The sequence below is a fragment of the Thalassophryne amazonica genome, chromosome 7 (assembly GCF_902500255.1).
Source record: "Thalassophryne amazonica chromosome 7, fThaAma1.1, whole genome shotgun sequence".
NCBI classification, from domain to species: Eukaryota; Metazoa; Chordata; class Actinopteri; order Batrachoidiformes; family Batrachoididae; genus Thalassophryne; species Thalassophryne amazonica.
In genome coordinates this window covers 88,642,946-88,658,688 of record NC_047109.1, presented here as the reverse complement: position 1 = coordinate 88,658,688, position 15,743 = coordinate 88,642,946, and the positions used below count along the sequence as shown (strand labels likewise).

At 37.8% G+C, this 15,743-nt stretch overlaps 2 protein-coding genes across 3 annotated transcripts; both read right to left on the bottom strand.

The window, feature by feature from the left end:
* Positions 1–1,077, bottom strand: LOC117514496 (peptide YY-like). Its single transcript, XM_034174985.1, has 4 exons — positions 945–1,077; positions 578–760; positions 403–492; positions 1–136 (listed from the first exon to the last, which is right to left on the bottom strand). Coding segments are annotated over exons 1-4 (300 nt in total). The 5' UTR covers positions 947–1,077; the 3' UTR covers positions 1–111.
* A 7,443-nt stretch (positions 1,078–8,520) lies between these two features.
* Positions 8,521–15,144, bottom strand: malsu1 (mitochondrial assembly of ribosomal large subunit 1). Of its 2 annotated transcripts, none has more exons than XM_034174983.1 (4): positions 14,747–15,144; positions 11,403–11,581; positions 8,784–8,865; positions 8,521–8,701 (listed from the first exon to the last, which is right to left on the bottom strand). In XM_034174983.1, the coding sequence occupies exons 1-4, from the start codon at positions 15,051–15,053 to the stop codon at positions 8,547–8,549; spliced, it is 723 nt and encodes a 240-aa protein (XP_034030874.1). In that variant the 5' UTR covers positions 15,054–15,144; the 3' UTR covers positions 8,521–8,546. The 2 variants fall into 2 exon arrangements, with proteins under 2 accessions (XP_034030874.1, XP_034030875.1); XM_034174984.1 differs by having other exon boundaries at positions 11,403–11,578.
* Positions 15,145–15,743: the final 599 nt, after the last annotated feature.

Genomic DNA, 15,743 nt, shown 5'->3' with positions numbered 1-15,743 from the left:
TTGCATGACACTATTTATTCAATGGATTACAATTTAATTTTAGGACGTTGGAAACACACATCGCAGACGCGTTGTGTTGGGGTCATTCTGGATGTGACAAGTCCAACAGCATCACCACACTGGTAACATATCATATCTGCAACATAAGGAAGGTACAAATGGAGTAAACGGCACATTTAGGCAAACATCAAAATCCATTAGAATTGCACATCAATATGATCCTGTTCAATTTAAGTTGCAACAGTGACGTGATTTATCACAGAGCTCCTCTGGCGTTTTATTATACAATACATATCTGACGTAGTCTTTGCAAATACAATATGGCATGGAGATATCTATGTATAAAAAAAGCTTTTCAAAAATTGTAACAAGTAGAAATCCACTGTAATTGTAATAACCTACCTGAGATAGTTGGGTCCAGCCATACTCTCTGCACTTTCACTCACCAGCAAGTCTGAAAAGACTGCATCTGGACCGGACCTTTTCCCGTACCTATGCATTAAACATAGCCCAGAAACATTTTGGTAGATGTTAGCATGAACTTTTATTATTATTGAACAAAAAGTCAAGCACTAACCTCTGTCTTGTAATGAGGTTGATGTAGTGTCTGAGTGCTGAATAGTATTTGGCGAGCTCCTCAGGCGGTGCACCTTCCCCGGGATTGGCAGGTTTGGCTGGATATGCATTTGTGCCAGAGTGAAAACAAGCCAACAGGCAAAGAGCCACAATACTCAGTGACACCACAGCACCAGAGCGAGTCCTGGACCACAGGGGACGGTAAACAAAAAATATTATCCAAACATTCAGGATTTAGATCAAAATCACAAATAGAAATGCAGCTTCATATTAGATTAATACTCCAAGCCTCATGTTTGTGACCTATGACAGAAATCTGATCCATAATTATGTATTTTAAAGAAAAAGGAAAAAGAAAAAAAACTTACATTCTAATTTTGTACCTAAAAACACGGCTGTAGACAGATTCCCACGCAGTTCTCGGCCTCTCTGTCTGATTCCAAACACGGTCCAGGTTTTATACAGTGTGAGCCTGCTGGGGAGGGAGGAGGGTTTGTAACGACAAAAGAGCAAGGCAATAAAAGGAAAATACTCAAATACAGGGTAAAAAAAGGACAGAACATTAAAATACTCCTGTGTTAATCTGTGAATGACAGCTCCAGGAAATATTCTTTTGTCACCACTGGTGTGATGTACGCCATGACAAATGTTTCAGTTTTTGCATGTTTTAGTAAAAATAAACTAGAGCACCTCCACCAACACTAGTTTTCAATTCCACAAAATTTTACCTTGGAAAAAAAATTTTCAAGGTAAAAGTCCTGTTAGAAGTGGCTTTTCATAAGCTAAATTAGATGTGATCAAATGTCAGGAGTATTTATTTAGTTCATGCACTTGAATCAAAGTTGTTTTTGTGTGTGTGTATTCATTTTCAGACAATTTTCACACAACATCAGTTATCTCTGCTTTGCACAATTTGTCATTAGTTTTTGGCATTTAACTGTTTTCTGACTGATAACTGGAAGATAGACAAACTGGCATTGGAACCTCCATCCAATTTTGGTGGTGTAGGTAAATCCATGAGAAAAAAATGAGTGATTGAGATATTTTTGATTGAGATATAACGCAAAATGTTCACCAAATGGGCTTTTCAAGGTTCAAATAAAATTTCTGCTAAAGGCGCAGTCTGGATCAGATCCAGATCAAACTTTGTCAGGCGATAGTGAGTGTCAGTCTGCACTTCACTTTCAAATATGAGAGTGATTGGGGGACGTTTGATTAAGATATAATTTAAAATATACATTAAATGAAAGAAATGTGATCTTTTTTTGACAGAGGTATGAATTTTTCAAAATTCGTTCAGTGTTAAAGATAGGGATTTGTCATGACTTTGACCTTTGACCTTGAAAATTCAACCAGTTCTTGCGTATCAGGATATGAATCTTTAGTAAAAATTTCATAATGATATATGAAAAATTGTGGGTTCCAGGCTGTTCACAAACAAACAGACAAACAAACGGGCAAAAACATATCCTCCTCTAACTTCATTGGTGGAGGTAATAATTTTTTAAAATGCACTGTAGCACTGATTGGAAGGTTGAGTGAACTTGACAAAGGAGCACCATCCAACCCAAACTCCACCGAAACAGTTTTTCAATTAAACCAATGATGCTTAAACTCAAATGGGTGACAGTGGACATCGCCATTAAGACTCCCCATGTGTTTAAAGAGCTTTTGGTCTACAACCCCTGGCAATAATTATGGAATCACCGGCCTCGGACGATGTTCATTCAGTTGTTTAATTTTGTAGAAAAAAAGAAGATCACAGACATGACACAAAACTAAAGTCATTTCAAATGGCAACTTTCTGGCTTTAAGAAACAGTATAAGAAATCAGGAAAAATAATTGTGGCACTCAGTAACGGTTACTTTTTTAGACCAAGCAGAGGGAAAAAAATATGGACTCACTCAATTCTGAGGAATAAATTATGGAATCACCCTGTAAATTTTCATCCCCAAAACTAACACCTGCATCAAATCAGAGCTGCTCGTTAGTCTGCATCTAAAACGGAGTGATCACACCTTGGAGAGCTGTTGCACCAAGTGGACTGACATGAATCATGGCCCCAACACGAGAGATGTCAATTGAAACAAAGGAGAGGATTATCAAACTCTTAAAAGAGGGTAAATCATCACGCAATGTTGCAAAAGATGTTGGTTGTTCACAGTCAGCTGTGTCTAAACTCTGGACCAAATACAAACAACATGGGAAGGTTGTTAAAGGCAAACATACTGGTAGACCAAGGAAGACATCAAAGCGTCAAGACAGAAAACTTAAAGCAATATGTCTCAAAAATCGAAAATGCACAACAAAACAAATGAGTAACGAATGGGAGGAAACTGGAGTCAACGTCTGTGACCGAACTGTAAGAAACTGCCTAAAGGAAATGGGATTTACATACAGAAAAGCTAAACGAAAGCTATCATTAACACCTAAACAGAAAAAAACAAGGTTACAATGGGCTAAGGAAAAGCAATCATGGACTGTGGATGACTGGATGAAAGTCATATTCGGTGATGAATCTGCATTGGGCAAGTTGATGATGCTGGAACTTTTGTTTGGTGCCATTCCAATGAGATTTATAAAGATGACTGCCTGAAGAGAACATGTAAATTTCCACAGTCATTGATGATATGGGGCTGCATGTCAGGTAAAGGCACTGGGGAGATGGCTGTCATTACATCATCAATAAATGCACAAGTTTATGTTGATATTTTGGACACTTTTCTTGTCCCATAAAGTCCCATGACTTTAGTTTTGTGTCATGTCTGTGATCTGCTTTTTTTCTACAAAGTTAAACAACTGAATGAACATCCTCCAAGGCCGGTGATTCCATAATTTTTGCCAGGGGATGTATAATGTAATTCAGATGGGCTGTCTAAATGGAAGACATTACATTTTTTTTAAATAAAAATCTTAAATCAAGTGGTAGAATCCAAATGGGAAATGGACAGAAACATCACAAGATGTTTCATGTCATGACCAAAAGATTTTGCTTTTAAACAGAAGGAGAAAACAGCTTATAACATTTTATTCAATCTAATTACAAAAGATTTCCAGTGTCACCTTGTCACCAATCCTGACCGTTTATTAAGCGTCTTCCACATATTTCCACAGTCGTCTCACTAAAACAGGCCTGACTGGTAACAGCTGCCGTCAGATGCTCACTGTGTGAAGATGTGAGCCCAGACAGGCGAGGACAGCTCCAAATTGCATCAATTCATACAAGAAAGGACACTAAATCACACAGCTGCAAACTTTCAGTTCTCCTTGATAGAGGACACAAAATAAGCTTTCAGCCTCTAAATGGGAAGAAACATTTAATGGCTCCTCTTTTCTTTGATGAACAGCCTCCTGACATTTGACAGGAGATTTGTGCTTTTGGTTCCTAAGAGTCACATGGGAACACTATTCCCGCTTCCAGGACACACGGTGCAAACACGGTGGCCTACATAAGAATTTGAAAACTACAGCTTCACGTCACACGCCACACTATGGCCCACTTTGTTCAGCGGAATGGCGGTTATGAGAGTCTGACCGACCGCGTCTTAAAAATCAAGGTACAATCATAAAAGAGTAATGTTGTTGAACTCTTTAAAAAAAAAAAAAAAGTCAGACATTCACATAGCACCAAGATCCAAAGCTCCTGTTTCCATATCTACTGGCATTTTATCATTTATCACGTTTTTATTGAGCACTAGTCCTCTGGTATTCTTTGATCCTGATTGTCTTGGTTTCTGATTCCTCACTGAGCTTTCATTTTGCTCACTCACTTTTGTTCCCGATTCTAATCCTGAGCTTTGCTGCTGATCACTGACCTTTGATACTGATCATCAAGCATTGATCGCTGAGTCTCTGACCTGCCAAATACATAATGTTTTCTATACTTTGTCTCTTTCTTTGGTCCTATAATCAGGTTCAAGGGGCAGATCCTGACCTTTGATCCAAGTCGTTTTACTAAATTGTAAACATCATTAGAGGATTAAAAGAATCAAGATCAAAGGTCAATAGAAATATCCCTCTAGTTCTGTACTTCTGTTTAATTTCATTAAACAATTACAGCAAAACAAATAAGGCAATAAGATCAATGATAGATGTTTTACGATACACCTTACATACTGGTATATCATACACCAGTGAGTGCAATCACTTGTTTTACCGGATAAGCAATCATTCATGTTTTATTTGAAGAATTCATGAATGCACAGGGAGCTATAAATGCCTGAAATCCTCATTAAGTAACTTTGTCACATCAGCCTGCAGGCTGTTTTGCTGAAAAATAAGGACAAGTGGGTAAAACACAGAGAGCCTTGAGGGCATCATTTCAAATGTTCTTGATGTGTTTTCTGGTATTACTCCCCAGAAACATCCTCCTCCGAGGGAAGACGAAAGCTGGAGACAATTGCATATCCTCCTGAACAACAGATTTATATTACAGAACCTAATTTTTTTCCAAAGCAATACTATTACAGTAATGTGAATGTACAGTGAGGGAGGGGTAGAGCAACGTGCACTACAGGGAATATGATCTCTTTTTTTTAAATCTGTCATGTTGTTTTCTTGCAGCGATTTCCCCACAAGGCAACCCTGAGCATATATTTAAAAAGTGGTTACATATCAAACAAGACAGAGCAGCCACAGTGACGTTCAAGTCCATTTGCTGTCATTTCACCCGTATTCACAGCGCTTCATTTTCTCCACATTTTGTTGTTACAGCCTTATTCCAAAATGGATGAAATGAATTATTTTCCTCAAACTTCTAGACACAATACCCCATAATAACAATGTTAAAATGTTTTGAGAATTTTGCAATTTTCTAAAAGAAAAATACAAGTTTTTGGAACCTTATAACACCTCTGGAGCAAAATCGATGACGTGAGCGTCCATGCTTTCACTAAATCAAATATAACTTCCTATGGAGTTACATTTGTGTCATTAATACCTGCAAATGCACAGAGGGTGATCTACAAATATTCCTTGATTTGCACAACTTCTGCTCTTGTCAAAAAGTCATGTGTACACACACACACACACACACAAGTCCACATGCAGATGCCATTAAAACATAAATATTGTTTTTGATTGGAGTGGCTTTATTGAACATGTACAATCTGTACATGTTCAATAGGACAATAGGATCTCAATAATTAATTAAACAACTGCAAATTATAAAGAACAATGCTCATACGGCCATGAGTATTTTAGCATTGGGTTGTATTTTTTACTAAATTTGCAACAATTAAAAAAAAATCATGTTGTCATTATGGGGCGTTGTGAGTATAATTTTAAGGGGAAAAATTAATTTACTCCATTTTGGATAAGGCTGTAACATAAAATATGGAAAAAGTGAAGCGCTGTGAATACTTTCCTGATGCACTGTTGATTCAGAAAAATGGTAGTGATCTACATCAATTAAAATTATTTTTAGTACTTATGTCTTATGATGTCATAAAGTCATGTATACCAAACTATAAAACTTTCCTACATTGGTTGGCGGATGTAATGATAGCACTGGACAGTAGGGCTCTACCAGAGGTATCCACCCACTGAGTCCCATTCTTTAGTTTTCCGACTCACTGGATATATCACAGGCTTCACTAGAACCTAAGAAACATTGGTATCTCACCTCAAACCTTACAGACGTATTGTTCTCCAAATCCAACACTGTCAAAAGCAAAAATATTTTTACAACTACAGAATGCTAAATTTAGAATTATTGGAAATCAGCAGTCTCATAATGTTAAAGAAAGTGACTAACTTTTCTGTGGTGCATCAGTTAGTAATTTTCCATTTTCTGCAAACTGATTAATTACATATTACCTACCTGTTGTAGTGGATTTGTTTTATACCAAAGCATCATCTCTGCAAACCAGCTGCACAGTTACAAAAAGCTTGTTAAACTCTGTTTGACTCGTCATCTCCATCAGAGTACTGCAGCACAACATTAATGGCCACACAACAGTGGGTAAACGGACTGTGCAACTGATGAGCACATTAGCCACAGCAGTGTTTGTGTCAGACACAGAAATGACTTGTTTCAAGTCAAAGAAAAAGATTTCACTTCATCTTTAGTGACATATTTTGCATATCCACTGGAAAGCCTTTGTTTTTATCTATTTTGTAACAATTATTTAACATGCATATTTCAAATAAATCCAGAGCTGTGCTGCACACACACACACACACACCGACTGAGCCTACCCCCATTTGTGTGCCAGGTTCTTTGCAAGCTGAAGTTCAAACTAAAACTTTGATCTTTGACCCCAACAGCTGACCTTTACCAAATTTGGCCTTGCTTGGGCAAGTCCAGAACTCACCTACATGTGTGTGCCAAGTTTGTAAACATCGGAGTGAAAAAATAAAGACATGACTCCAATTACCTTGACCTTTGTCAAAAATGTTTAAAGGCAATTCTGTGGCTGACTGTTTTCAACATATCAAGTTTGGTGGAAGTCAATCAATGGACCTGAGAGAAGTAGGGGAGGTAGATAAAACCAAATTTTGACCTTTGCCAAAACCCCTTAAGGGAAATTCTGGGGTAAAACTACATATACAGCAAGCACCTAAACATTTAGTTTGATGATGATGAAGTTGGATTTATTTCTTGGCTTCATAGCTTGAAAAGCAGTTGCGCTTTGGAGAGTCATTCCTACTTTTGGACATTATTATGAATCACATTCTTCATTTTCTAACCATGTAATAAACAAAGCTTTAAAACACCAGGCCCCATCAAACGGCTCTCACTTCATTACATTTTTACATTTAGCTAATGTTCTTATCCAGCAGGACTTACAAGGAGTCAATGAATCGTAACGGTCATTTACTATGGAAGGCATTAGGATACAGTGCACGTACCTACGCACGTAGAAATGCAGGACTCTGTTTTGGAAAGTTTCATTCTGCTTTAAAAGTCAAATTTCTGTGAAAATCAACACATTTGGCAAAGACCTGAAACAACTACAGCATCTCAACAAAATGTCAGGGAACCAACGGTCTGTCGATTTACACGCTTCACGATAATTCATTCCGAAACACTAACTTATGCATTACAAATATTATTTTAATTGGTGCAGAATGCTACCACCGTCACAGGCTAATGGGCTACATACTGTTAGTACTGTATGGAACAAGTAAAAAAAAAAAAAAAAAAAAAGACAGAGACAGTAATCAGTTTCTTGTTGGCACTGAACAGGCAAAAATGTCAGACATGTGATAACATGGAGAGGATCACTGCGAGATATTTACCTCACAAAATATAAACTTTTTAAGACAACCGATTACGCAGTTAGCCGTTTACCTTAGCCTGCAGCATATTCAGCGGCACTGCCCTCTGTGGAGTCATTAAAATTCAACTGTCAAGAGCCCTTCTTCAACATTCTACTTGTAATGAGTTCATGGAGGGCAGCGACAGCCGACTCCTAACATGCTAAGGTAAGCAGCTAACTCCACAATCAGTCACGTTAAAATGTTTATTTACACTTAGTGAGATAAACATGAACATTTACATCCACAGGGATCCTCTACAAGTTGTCACACATTTCTAATGTTTTTGAGTGTCACAACCCCTAACATGAATTTGCTGAGAAACCCACAGCTATTTGTTTTCTAAATCAATAATGCACTGATTAAAATCAATTTGGTAGCCAGTGAAAAGATAATCCCTAAAACATCAAAAAGTAGATCTTAAGTTGAAAAATATCAGAGTTCTCCTTTAATTTCTGACCTCGACTATACCCTATGATGGGGCAAAGATTACGAACAGTGCAAGCAGCAATTGCAATTCAGAGATTGAATCCCATTAATGAATTTTTTATTATTTATTTATTTGTTAAAGTAAATTCAGAGCTTACTGAGTTGATGCTGATTGTGAAATATAATTAAAAATATATTTTCTCTCCTCACAAGGATCAGAAAAGATGCAAAAAACAAACAAACAACAGTCTCTTCACTTTGGGTGATTTATTTTCTGCCATTACTTTGGGTCATCAAGGTCATATATGAAATCTTCTGGTACCGTCTCTGCAGGAATGTTTGTCAGCTGTTCATCATAGGTGCGGAGAGTCCACAGCTTCTCCAGTTCATACACGTCTCTGGTCTCTGGCAGCATGAAGTGAACAATCATTTGCCCTGAGACAGAGAGGAGGAGCAGGATGACCACCAGACATCACGATTTGCTCATGTAAAAACTGGATGTGGAGGATTTACATACCAAAATCAATGCACATCCAGTCTTCTGCATCCTTCCCTTCAATCTTAACATGTGGCTCATCACCTTTCTTTAGAAATTTATACTGCATAGAGAGATTGAGAGAAAAAAAAAATGCAATGCTTTAAAATATTACAAGCTACGAATACTTTACTTACCCCTTGTACACACCATATTTGTCTACATTCCACCATTGCTACAACACATTGATAGCCACTGCACTAGTCAATGTGCACCACTACTACAGTGTGCTCATCACTATGCAGGGGCATGTTTCAGAAGCATAACTGTGTCTATGCTCTGCTTCACTTCCAATATGTAGCAAGTCTATTTTTGACAGGTGCACGGTCTCACACACACACATCTGACCAGCCAGTCAGGAGGCACTTCTCCTCTGTAGCCTTTCAAGTAGGAGGAAAAATGCTAGTGTTTTCCTCTTGCTAATAGGCACTGTGTGTGTAAATGAAGAGGAAGAGTTCAGATGCAAAACCCAGTAAGTGTTCTTCTCTTTAAATGGAGAAAAATGCAGTTGAAAATGGAGATTTAAGGAAACCATATTCGGAAATGCACAGACTTTTATCAATGAAATGAGAACAGTGTGTTCAAATTCTTTCATATTTTGCACTGGTGGTCCCCTTGACAGCCAAGTACATGTTGGCCTCAACTAAAAATTTATGGTTTTGGAGATACTGGGTTTTGCATCTGAACTCTTCAAATATAGATATGAAAAAATGATGGTAACTCCAAAAACACAGCCACCAGTCTTTGACCCATGTAGTTTAATCTGGATTTACAGTGCCCTCCAAAAGTATTCAGCCCCTTGGTATTTTACACATTTTAATTTGTTTATACCATTTCAAATACAAAAAGGAAATCGGGCTTCTCAATATGAACGTTTCTAAAATGATCTTCCTTAAACTCAAACTTTGGTATAGATGAGGATTTTCTTAAAAAGAAGAGCTGAAAGTTCTGCTTCAACTTGCCAGAAGGTACATCTGAGATACAAGCCTAGATGTGATATTTTGGTGAAAGAAAATCCTCCTCTGTGCCACTTCATCATGAAATGGTAAATGGACTGAATTTAGGTAGCGTTTTTCCATCTGCATCAGATGCTCAAAGCACTTTACAATGAAGCTGTATAACTGAGGATACAAAATACAAAACATGCACAATTGTACGATTTTTTTCTGTACAATTTCTCCAATCACAGCCACAGAAGCCTATAACTTCTTCTGGGTTGTCTGGGTGTCTTGGTGGCTTTCCTCACTCTTCTCCTTCTTGCACAGTCACTCAGTTTTTGAGAACTGTCTACTCCACAGAGACATACCATAGAGTGCCATACTGTTTGTATTTCTTCATAATTGATGTAAATAAAGTCCAAGACATATTCAGTGACTTGGAAATGTTCATGTATCCATCCCCTGACTTCTCTGAAGAAAACTGTCAATGAAACTGATTATTCACAGGTATTATACCAAAGGGACCCATTACAATGCAACCCATCATCTTGGCTTTTATATTTTTAATTAATTTATATCAACTTGTAGAGATTTACTTTCAGTTTTAGTCTAAGATGATTCAGAAATTTTATATTGAGAAGCCTAATTTAATGTTATGGAGTTATGTGGTAAAAACAGCAAAAACACTGAGAAAGGTCAATGTCAGTTTGTACAGGGGTCAAAACTTAAAGTTGCTCCAATTTTGGTAAAAAGTGGTGCAAATTACTGGTTGAGCTAATAGGATTAATAAATAGAATAGTTTTGACTGTGTTGTGTGCTTGGTTTGCAAAGTAAAGGTTAAACAATATCAGCATCCATTGGATTCTATGACATGTGACATATGCTACCCTGTAACATGATAACTAAGCATGATGCAAACTATTCCTTTTTAAAACCATATTCACTCAACTAATAATTTGCATCACTTTTTACCAAGAGTGGAGCAACTTTAACTTTTGACCCCTGTACAAACTGAAATTGACCTTTGTCACCATTCTTGCTGTTTTACCCCATAACTCCAGAACATTCATTCACAGATAGTCCAAACTATACCTTTTTGGAATCTTTATGATCAGACAAATAATATGGACTACCTTTCAATATGATTGGAGCATTTTTAAATTTTGACCCCTGTGTAATTCTTCAACTGACCCCTTCTTGGCCGCCTATTGAAAGTTCATGTGGCCACTCTGCATTTTTAAAAGAGTAATGTCTAAGGAATACGTGTGCCAAATTTGGTGCTTGCATCACCATTTAAAGCATTTTTTCAGTTATCCACTGCACTAAAATACCAAGGGGCCCAATACTTTTGGAGGGCACTGTAACTGTAGGCTTTGTTTGTAGGCTACGACACAACAAAGTAGGGAATAACAAATACAAACACAAAAAAGAAAAGCATTCTACATAGAATATCTACCCTTTGTAGGCACACCAAAAAAAAAAAAAAAAAAAAAGTGAGGAAAATAAAACAACTCAACACCTGCTTCTGATACGCACTCAGTGGGTAATGATGATGCACAAGTGAGTACAGAACAACAATGTGTCACTTCGGCAATGCCACAGATCTGGGCCTGGTGTGTTTCAGGGTTTACAGCTGACAAAGTCAAAGGCAACGGCTGCTTACCACTTTGATGGCATAAAGAGCCATAGCACGGATGTGTCTTGGTGATATGCCACTGACAACAATGAAGTACTCTGCGTATGTGATGTTTTTGGGAACTTTAATCACACAGATATCCACTGCATTTTCCTGCCGCAGCAGAGACACCAAAACATCCAGGGTGAAACCCTCAGAGGAGCCTGCTGGAGAAAAGGTAGAAATATTATTTACAATTCTGAAATATTCTACAAGGACTATTCTGCACCTTAGTGTGTAATGAAGCCCACAACAACTTCAGTTTTCATTATTGTATTTATTGTACTCGTATATGTCTAACACCAGAGTTTTATTTCAGTGATTACACAAATAACATCCAAATACAGGCGCCCACATCAACCAGTGAACAGAGCCCCACAGACTCAATCAGATCACCGACTGGATGCCTCCCATTTTCCTTCATTTGTATAACAGTGATTGAGTCCAAGAAAGAAAAAACAAAAATCTCCCTCTCTGATGAACAAAAACCTGATAGTGCAGCAAATAACGGAAACAGTCTTTCAAATGGGGTTACAAGCACCAAATTCAGCTCAAATACTCCTTAGATATTACTCTTTTGAAAAAGCAGATCAGCCACTTGAATTTTCAATAGGCAGTCAGGTAGGGATCAAAATTTAAAAATGCTCCAATCATATTGAAATGTATACCACATTATCTGTCTGATCATAAAAAGATTCCAAAAAGTTATATAGTTGTCCTCAAAATTTACACACCCTGGCAGAATTTAGATTTTTTTTTTTTTTTGGCCATTCTTCAGAGAATATGAATGACAACACAAAAACATTTTTTTCACTCATGGTTAGTGGTTGAGTGAAGCCATTTATTGTCAGACAACTGTGTTTACTCTGTTTAAATCATAATGACAACAGAAACTACCCAAATGACCCTGATCAAAGGTTTACATACCCCTGTTCTTAATACAGTGTACGAGTATTGCCCCTTTAACATCAATGACAGCTTGGAGTCTTTTGTGGTAGTTGTGGACGAGGCTTTCTGATGGTAAAGCTGCCAATGAACATGTCTTGGACTTTATTTACATCAATTAGAAAGAAATACAAACAGTATGGCACTCTGTGGTAAATTTGCATGGAGTAGACAGTTCTCAAAATTGAGTGACTGTGCAAGGAGAAGAGTAAGGAAAGACATCCAGACAACACTTTGTCCCACTTGATACCACACTATATAAAATAATCATTTTGTGACACATATGACATGACACATCATGACATGAGACATTTGCTCTCAGAACTTGTCTGATCTAACCATCCTCTCATTGCTCACAGATTCAGAGAAATTATCTACAGCTGCAGGTTGTCTCGTGCTTGTCATGTAGTGCAGAACGCATTTGGAATCTTCTCTCAAAGGTCATTATTTATAATATATATATATATATATATATATATATATATATATATATATAGTAATCGATTGGGAAAACAAGTGCATTTTCATTCCTTCTCATGAGTTATATAATGGATCTGTAAAGTTATATTTATTATCGATGTAACATCTTGTTAGAATTTTAATTCCAAGTACAGATGTGCTGCCTGCATTGACACGCAATGTTTTCAAATAGGCTGCGCAATGTTCACACTAAATTAAATCAATGCGTGCCAGAAGTTTTGAACATTTCAAAATTTTCTTTATGCACTGGCACGCAGCCGCACACAGTATACACACAGTTTAAGATGGCTTTATTCACTGGCACACAATCTGGTGTGCCAGTGCGGGGATCAAATTTGAGCAATTTCATAACCGCGTGCGCGAGTCAAGGGGTGGCACGAAGCCCTGTGGCATAATGAAAGTGAGAGGTGTGTAGTCATAATCCCACAGACGGTATCTTCGCACCATTGGCTCCCCAGCCAAGAACATACAGGGTGGGCCAATAAAATGTTAACACTTTTTGATCATACACAAGCTTTTGAAATGAGAACTTGTTCGAAAATTTTATTTACAGACTTGTAACAGAAGCATCAAATTAACATTTGATACCAGAGTTTTTCTACTTTGTCTCTTGTTTTCCGTACAGTTCAATAATTGATGACATGTTCAATCCACACTCCTCTTCTTTGGATTACAGCTGCAACGTGCACATTGAAGTTTTTGATGACATTGCCACACATCTCAAGAGGGATTCTCCGAATTTCCTGACAGATGCTGAAAATGAAAAAGACATCTTTGTTGTTTTGAAAATTGTACAAATGAAAAAAGTGGTAACATTTTATTGGCCCACCCTGTACACAAAATTGTGAAGAAATTCCTGTTTTACGAGACCTGCGTTCACGTTTTTCGGGTGATTTTTTTTTCCAGTATGCACGTTTAGCGTGATAGTAGAGAAGCTTGAATCTTCGAGACATGCTTTATCCCCTGTTTACAATGGGGTACTCAGGTCAAAGCAGTTTCAGTCTTTTGTTCATGGTATTGAGTCATTCACGTCATCAGCAGAGTCGTCAAGGGAGCCACAGCTGCCCTGTCATTAGGAGAGTGCTAACTAGAGCACAATAGGTTCTAATTAGAGCTATTGTTTAGTCACTTGCCTTAGCAGTCTGCCTCTCGGTAGGAGGGGTCTGGTTAGGTTTAAAACTCCAGCTTTTGTGACTTCGGATCATTCTTCTTGACAAGAGTCAAGACAGAAGTCAGACCACCAGAGCAAGAATTTTAGCTGAGGAAGCTTCTGCGATTTGAAGCGAAACGTCCTCGCATCAAGCAACCCAGTCCAGTCGAAGATTCAAGCTTCTCTACTATGGAAACCACCTGGACAACTGACAGCCGACACAGAAACGTTTAGCGTGATAATTCACAATCTGCAGCTGATTCCCATTTTGGGGGCTAACATGCTCCAAATGGTATGATTTGTTGGCAAAATAGGCCTCCAGGCAAAACGTCTTTTCCTGGGTTGACCATGACATGTCATCTTCCCCAACATGTCTTGGTCGGGATTAAACAATTTCCTTTGGGATTAATAGAGTTCTTTCTTATTCTTGGTCAGCCAAGTTTACTATACGAATACGGCTACGTACAGATAGCCACCGCCAACTTTTAAACACTGAAACAGAGATTACCTACCTCTGTCATAAAAGCATCTTTATGAATCAATACATGCTAGATGTATTATTAGTGAGATATTTTATTGCTGCCATTATATGAGCGATTTTGCAGTGATCACTATAAATAAGTCATACAAAGGAGCTATACGTGTATTATTTTTCTATTTTGTTGTTGCCCATTTATGATGTTCACACATGGCAAATTTGTATATGCTAGGACTATCGACAAGTAGAAAGTGTCAGTTTTTTTTTTTTTTTACTCACTCTGAATTTCAGTCTGCTGCGATTCGTCTTCAGCCACTCCAACACTTTGCTCCGAGTCGCTGTTTTCACCGCGCTGATGTGAAAAGAACATTTTTGGAGCAAAGTGGCAGCCGGATGATGAAGTTATTGCTTGTTGCCAAAGAAGACATGAGCTATTTTCTCTCCCGCAGCGAGCCAAAAATCGACTATAACACCGACTTCTAGTGACCGAACACACGCTTTTAGAGACACTAGTATATTCCATCAGAACGCCGCTTTTAAATATTGATGAAACCAGCTGCTTAGAGCGACTAAGAACATTATTCATGATTTCAATTCTGCTAATTATTTTAACCACACTACACGAGTCAAGCAAAGACTAAACACAGGAAATGACCTCCAAACTCGCCTGTTGATTGGTTCTCTGGGGTTCTTCGTTAGTTACAGTCTCGGATAAAATAAAAGTGCGCCACCTACCGAAATTAAAACTTTTTAGTGCTTCAACACTCCGGCGGATGTTTTTAATGTTTCTTTAAAACCTGTAGATTCTTGGTTCCATTTCCCCACCTCGAAATATTACCACTCCTCCTGCTACTTTTTTTTTTTAATTTAACCCAAAATGGCCCTAATATGCCCACATACTTATGTAATTTAATTGCTGAATCAAGCTACTGGTAGAGCCACAGAAAATAACTGTTTTGCTAATCAGTTTACAGTGACGGCGCCAGGAATTTTTTGTTGGGGGGGGGGGGGGGGGGGGGGCTGAGGTAAAAGTTGGAGGGGCTCCACAAAATGTCATTGAAATGAACAATATATGGTAAATTGCTTTATAAATACCAAGGTATATGTTTTAGTCACCCGTGCTCCTCTAAAATGTGGTATCAATGCACACACACACATCACTTAGAATGATTGCAAGTTCAGTAAACTTGCACATAGGTAGAAATGAAGATAAGTGAAGTTTTAAGAGTGGCCGTAATAAATATTTAGGAAACCTAAACTTTTGGAGTATGGAGTT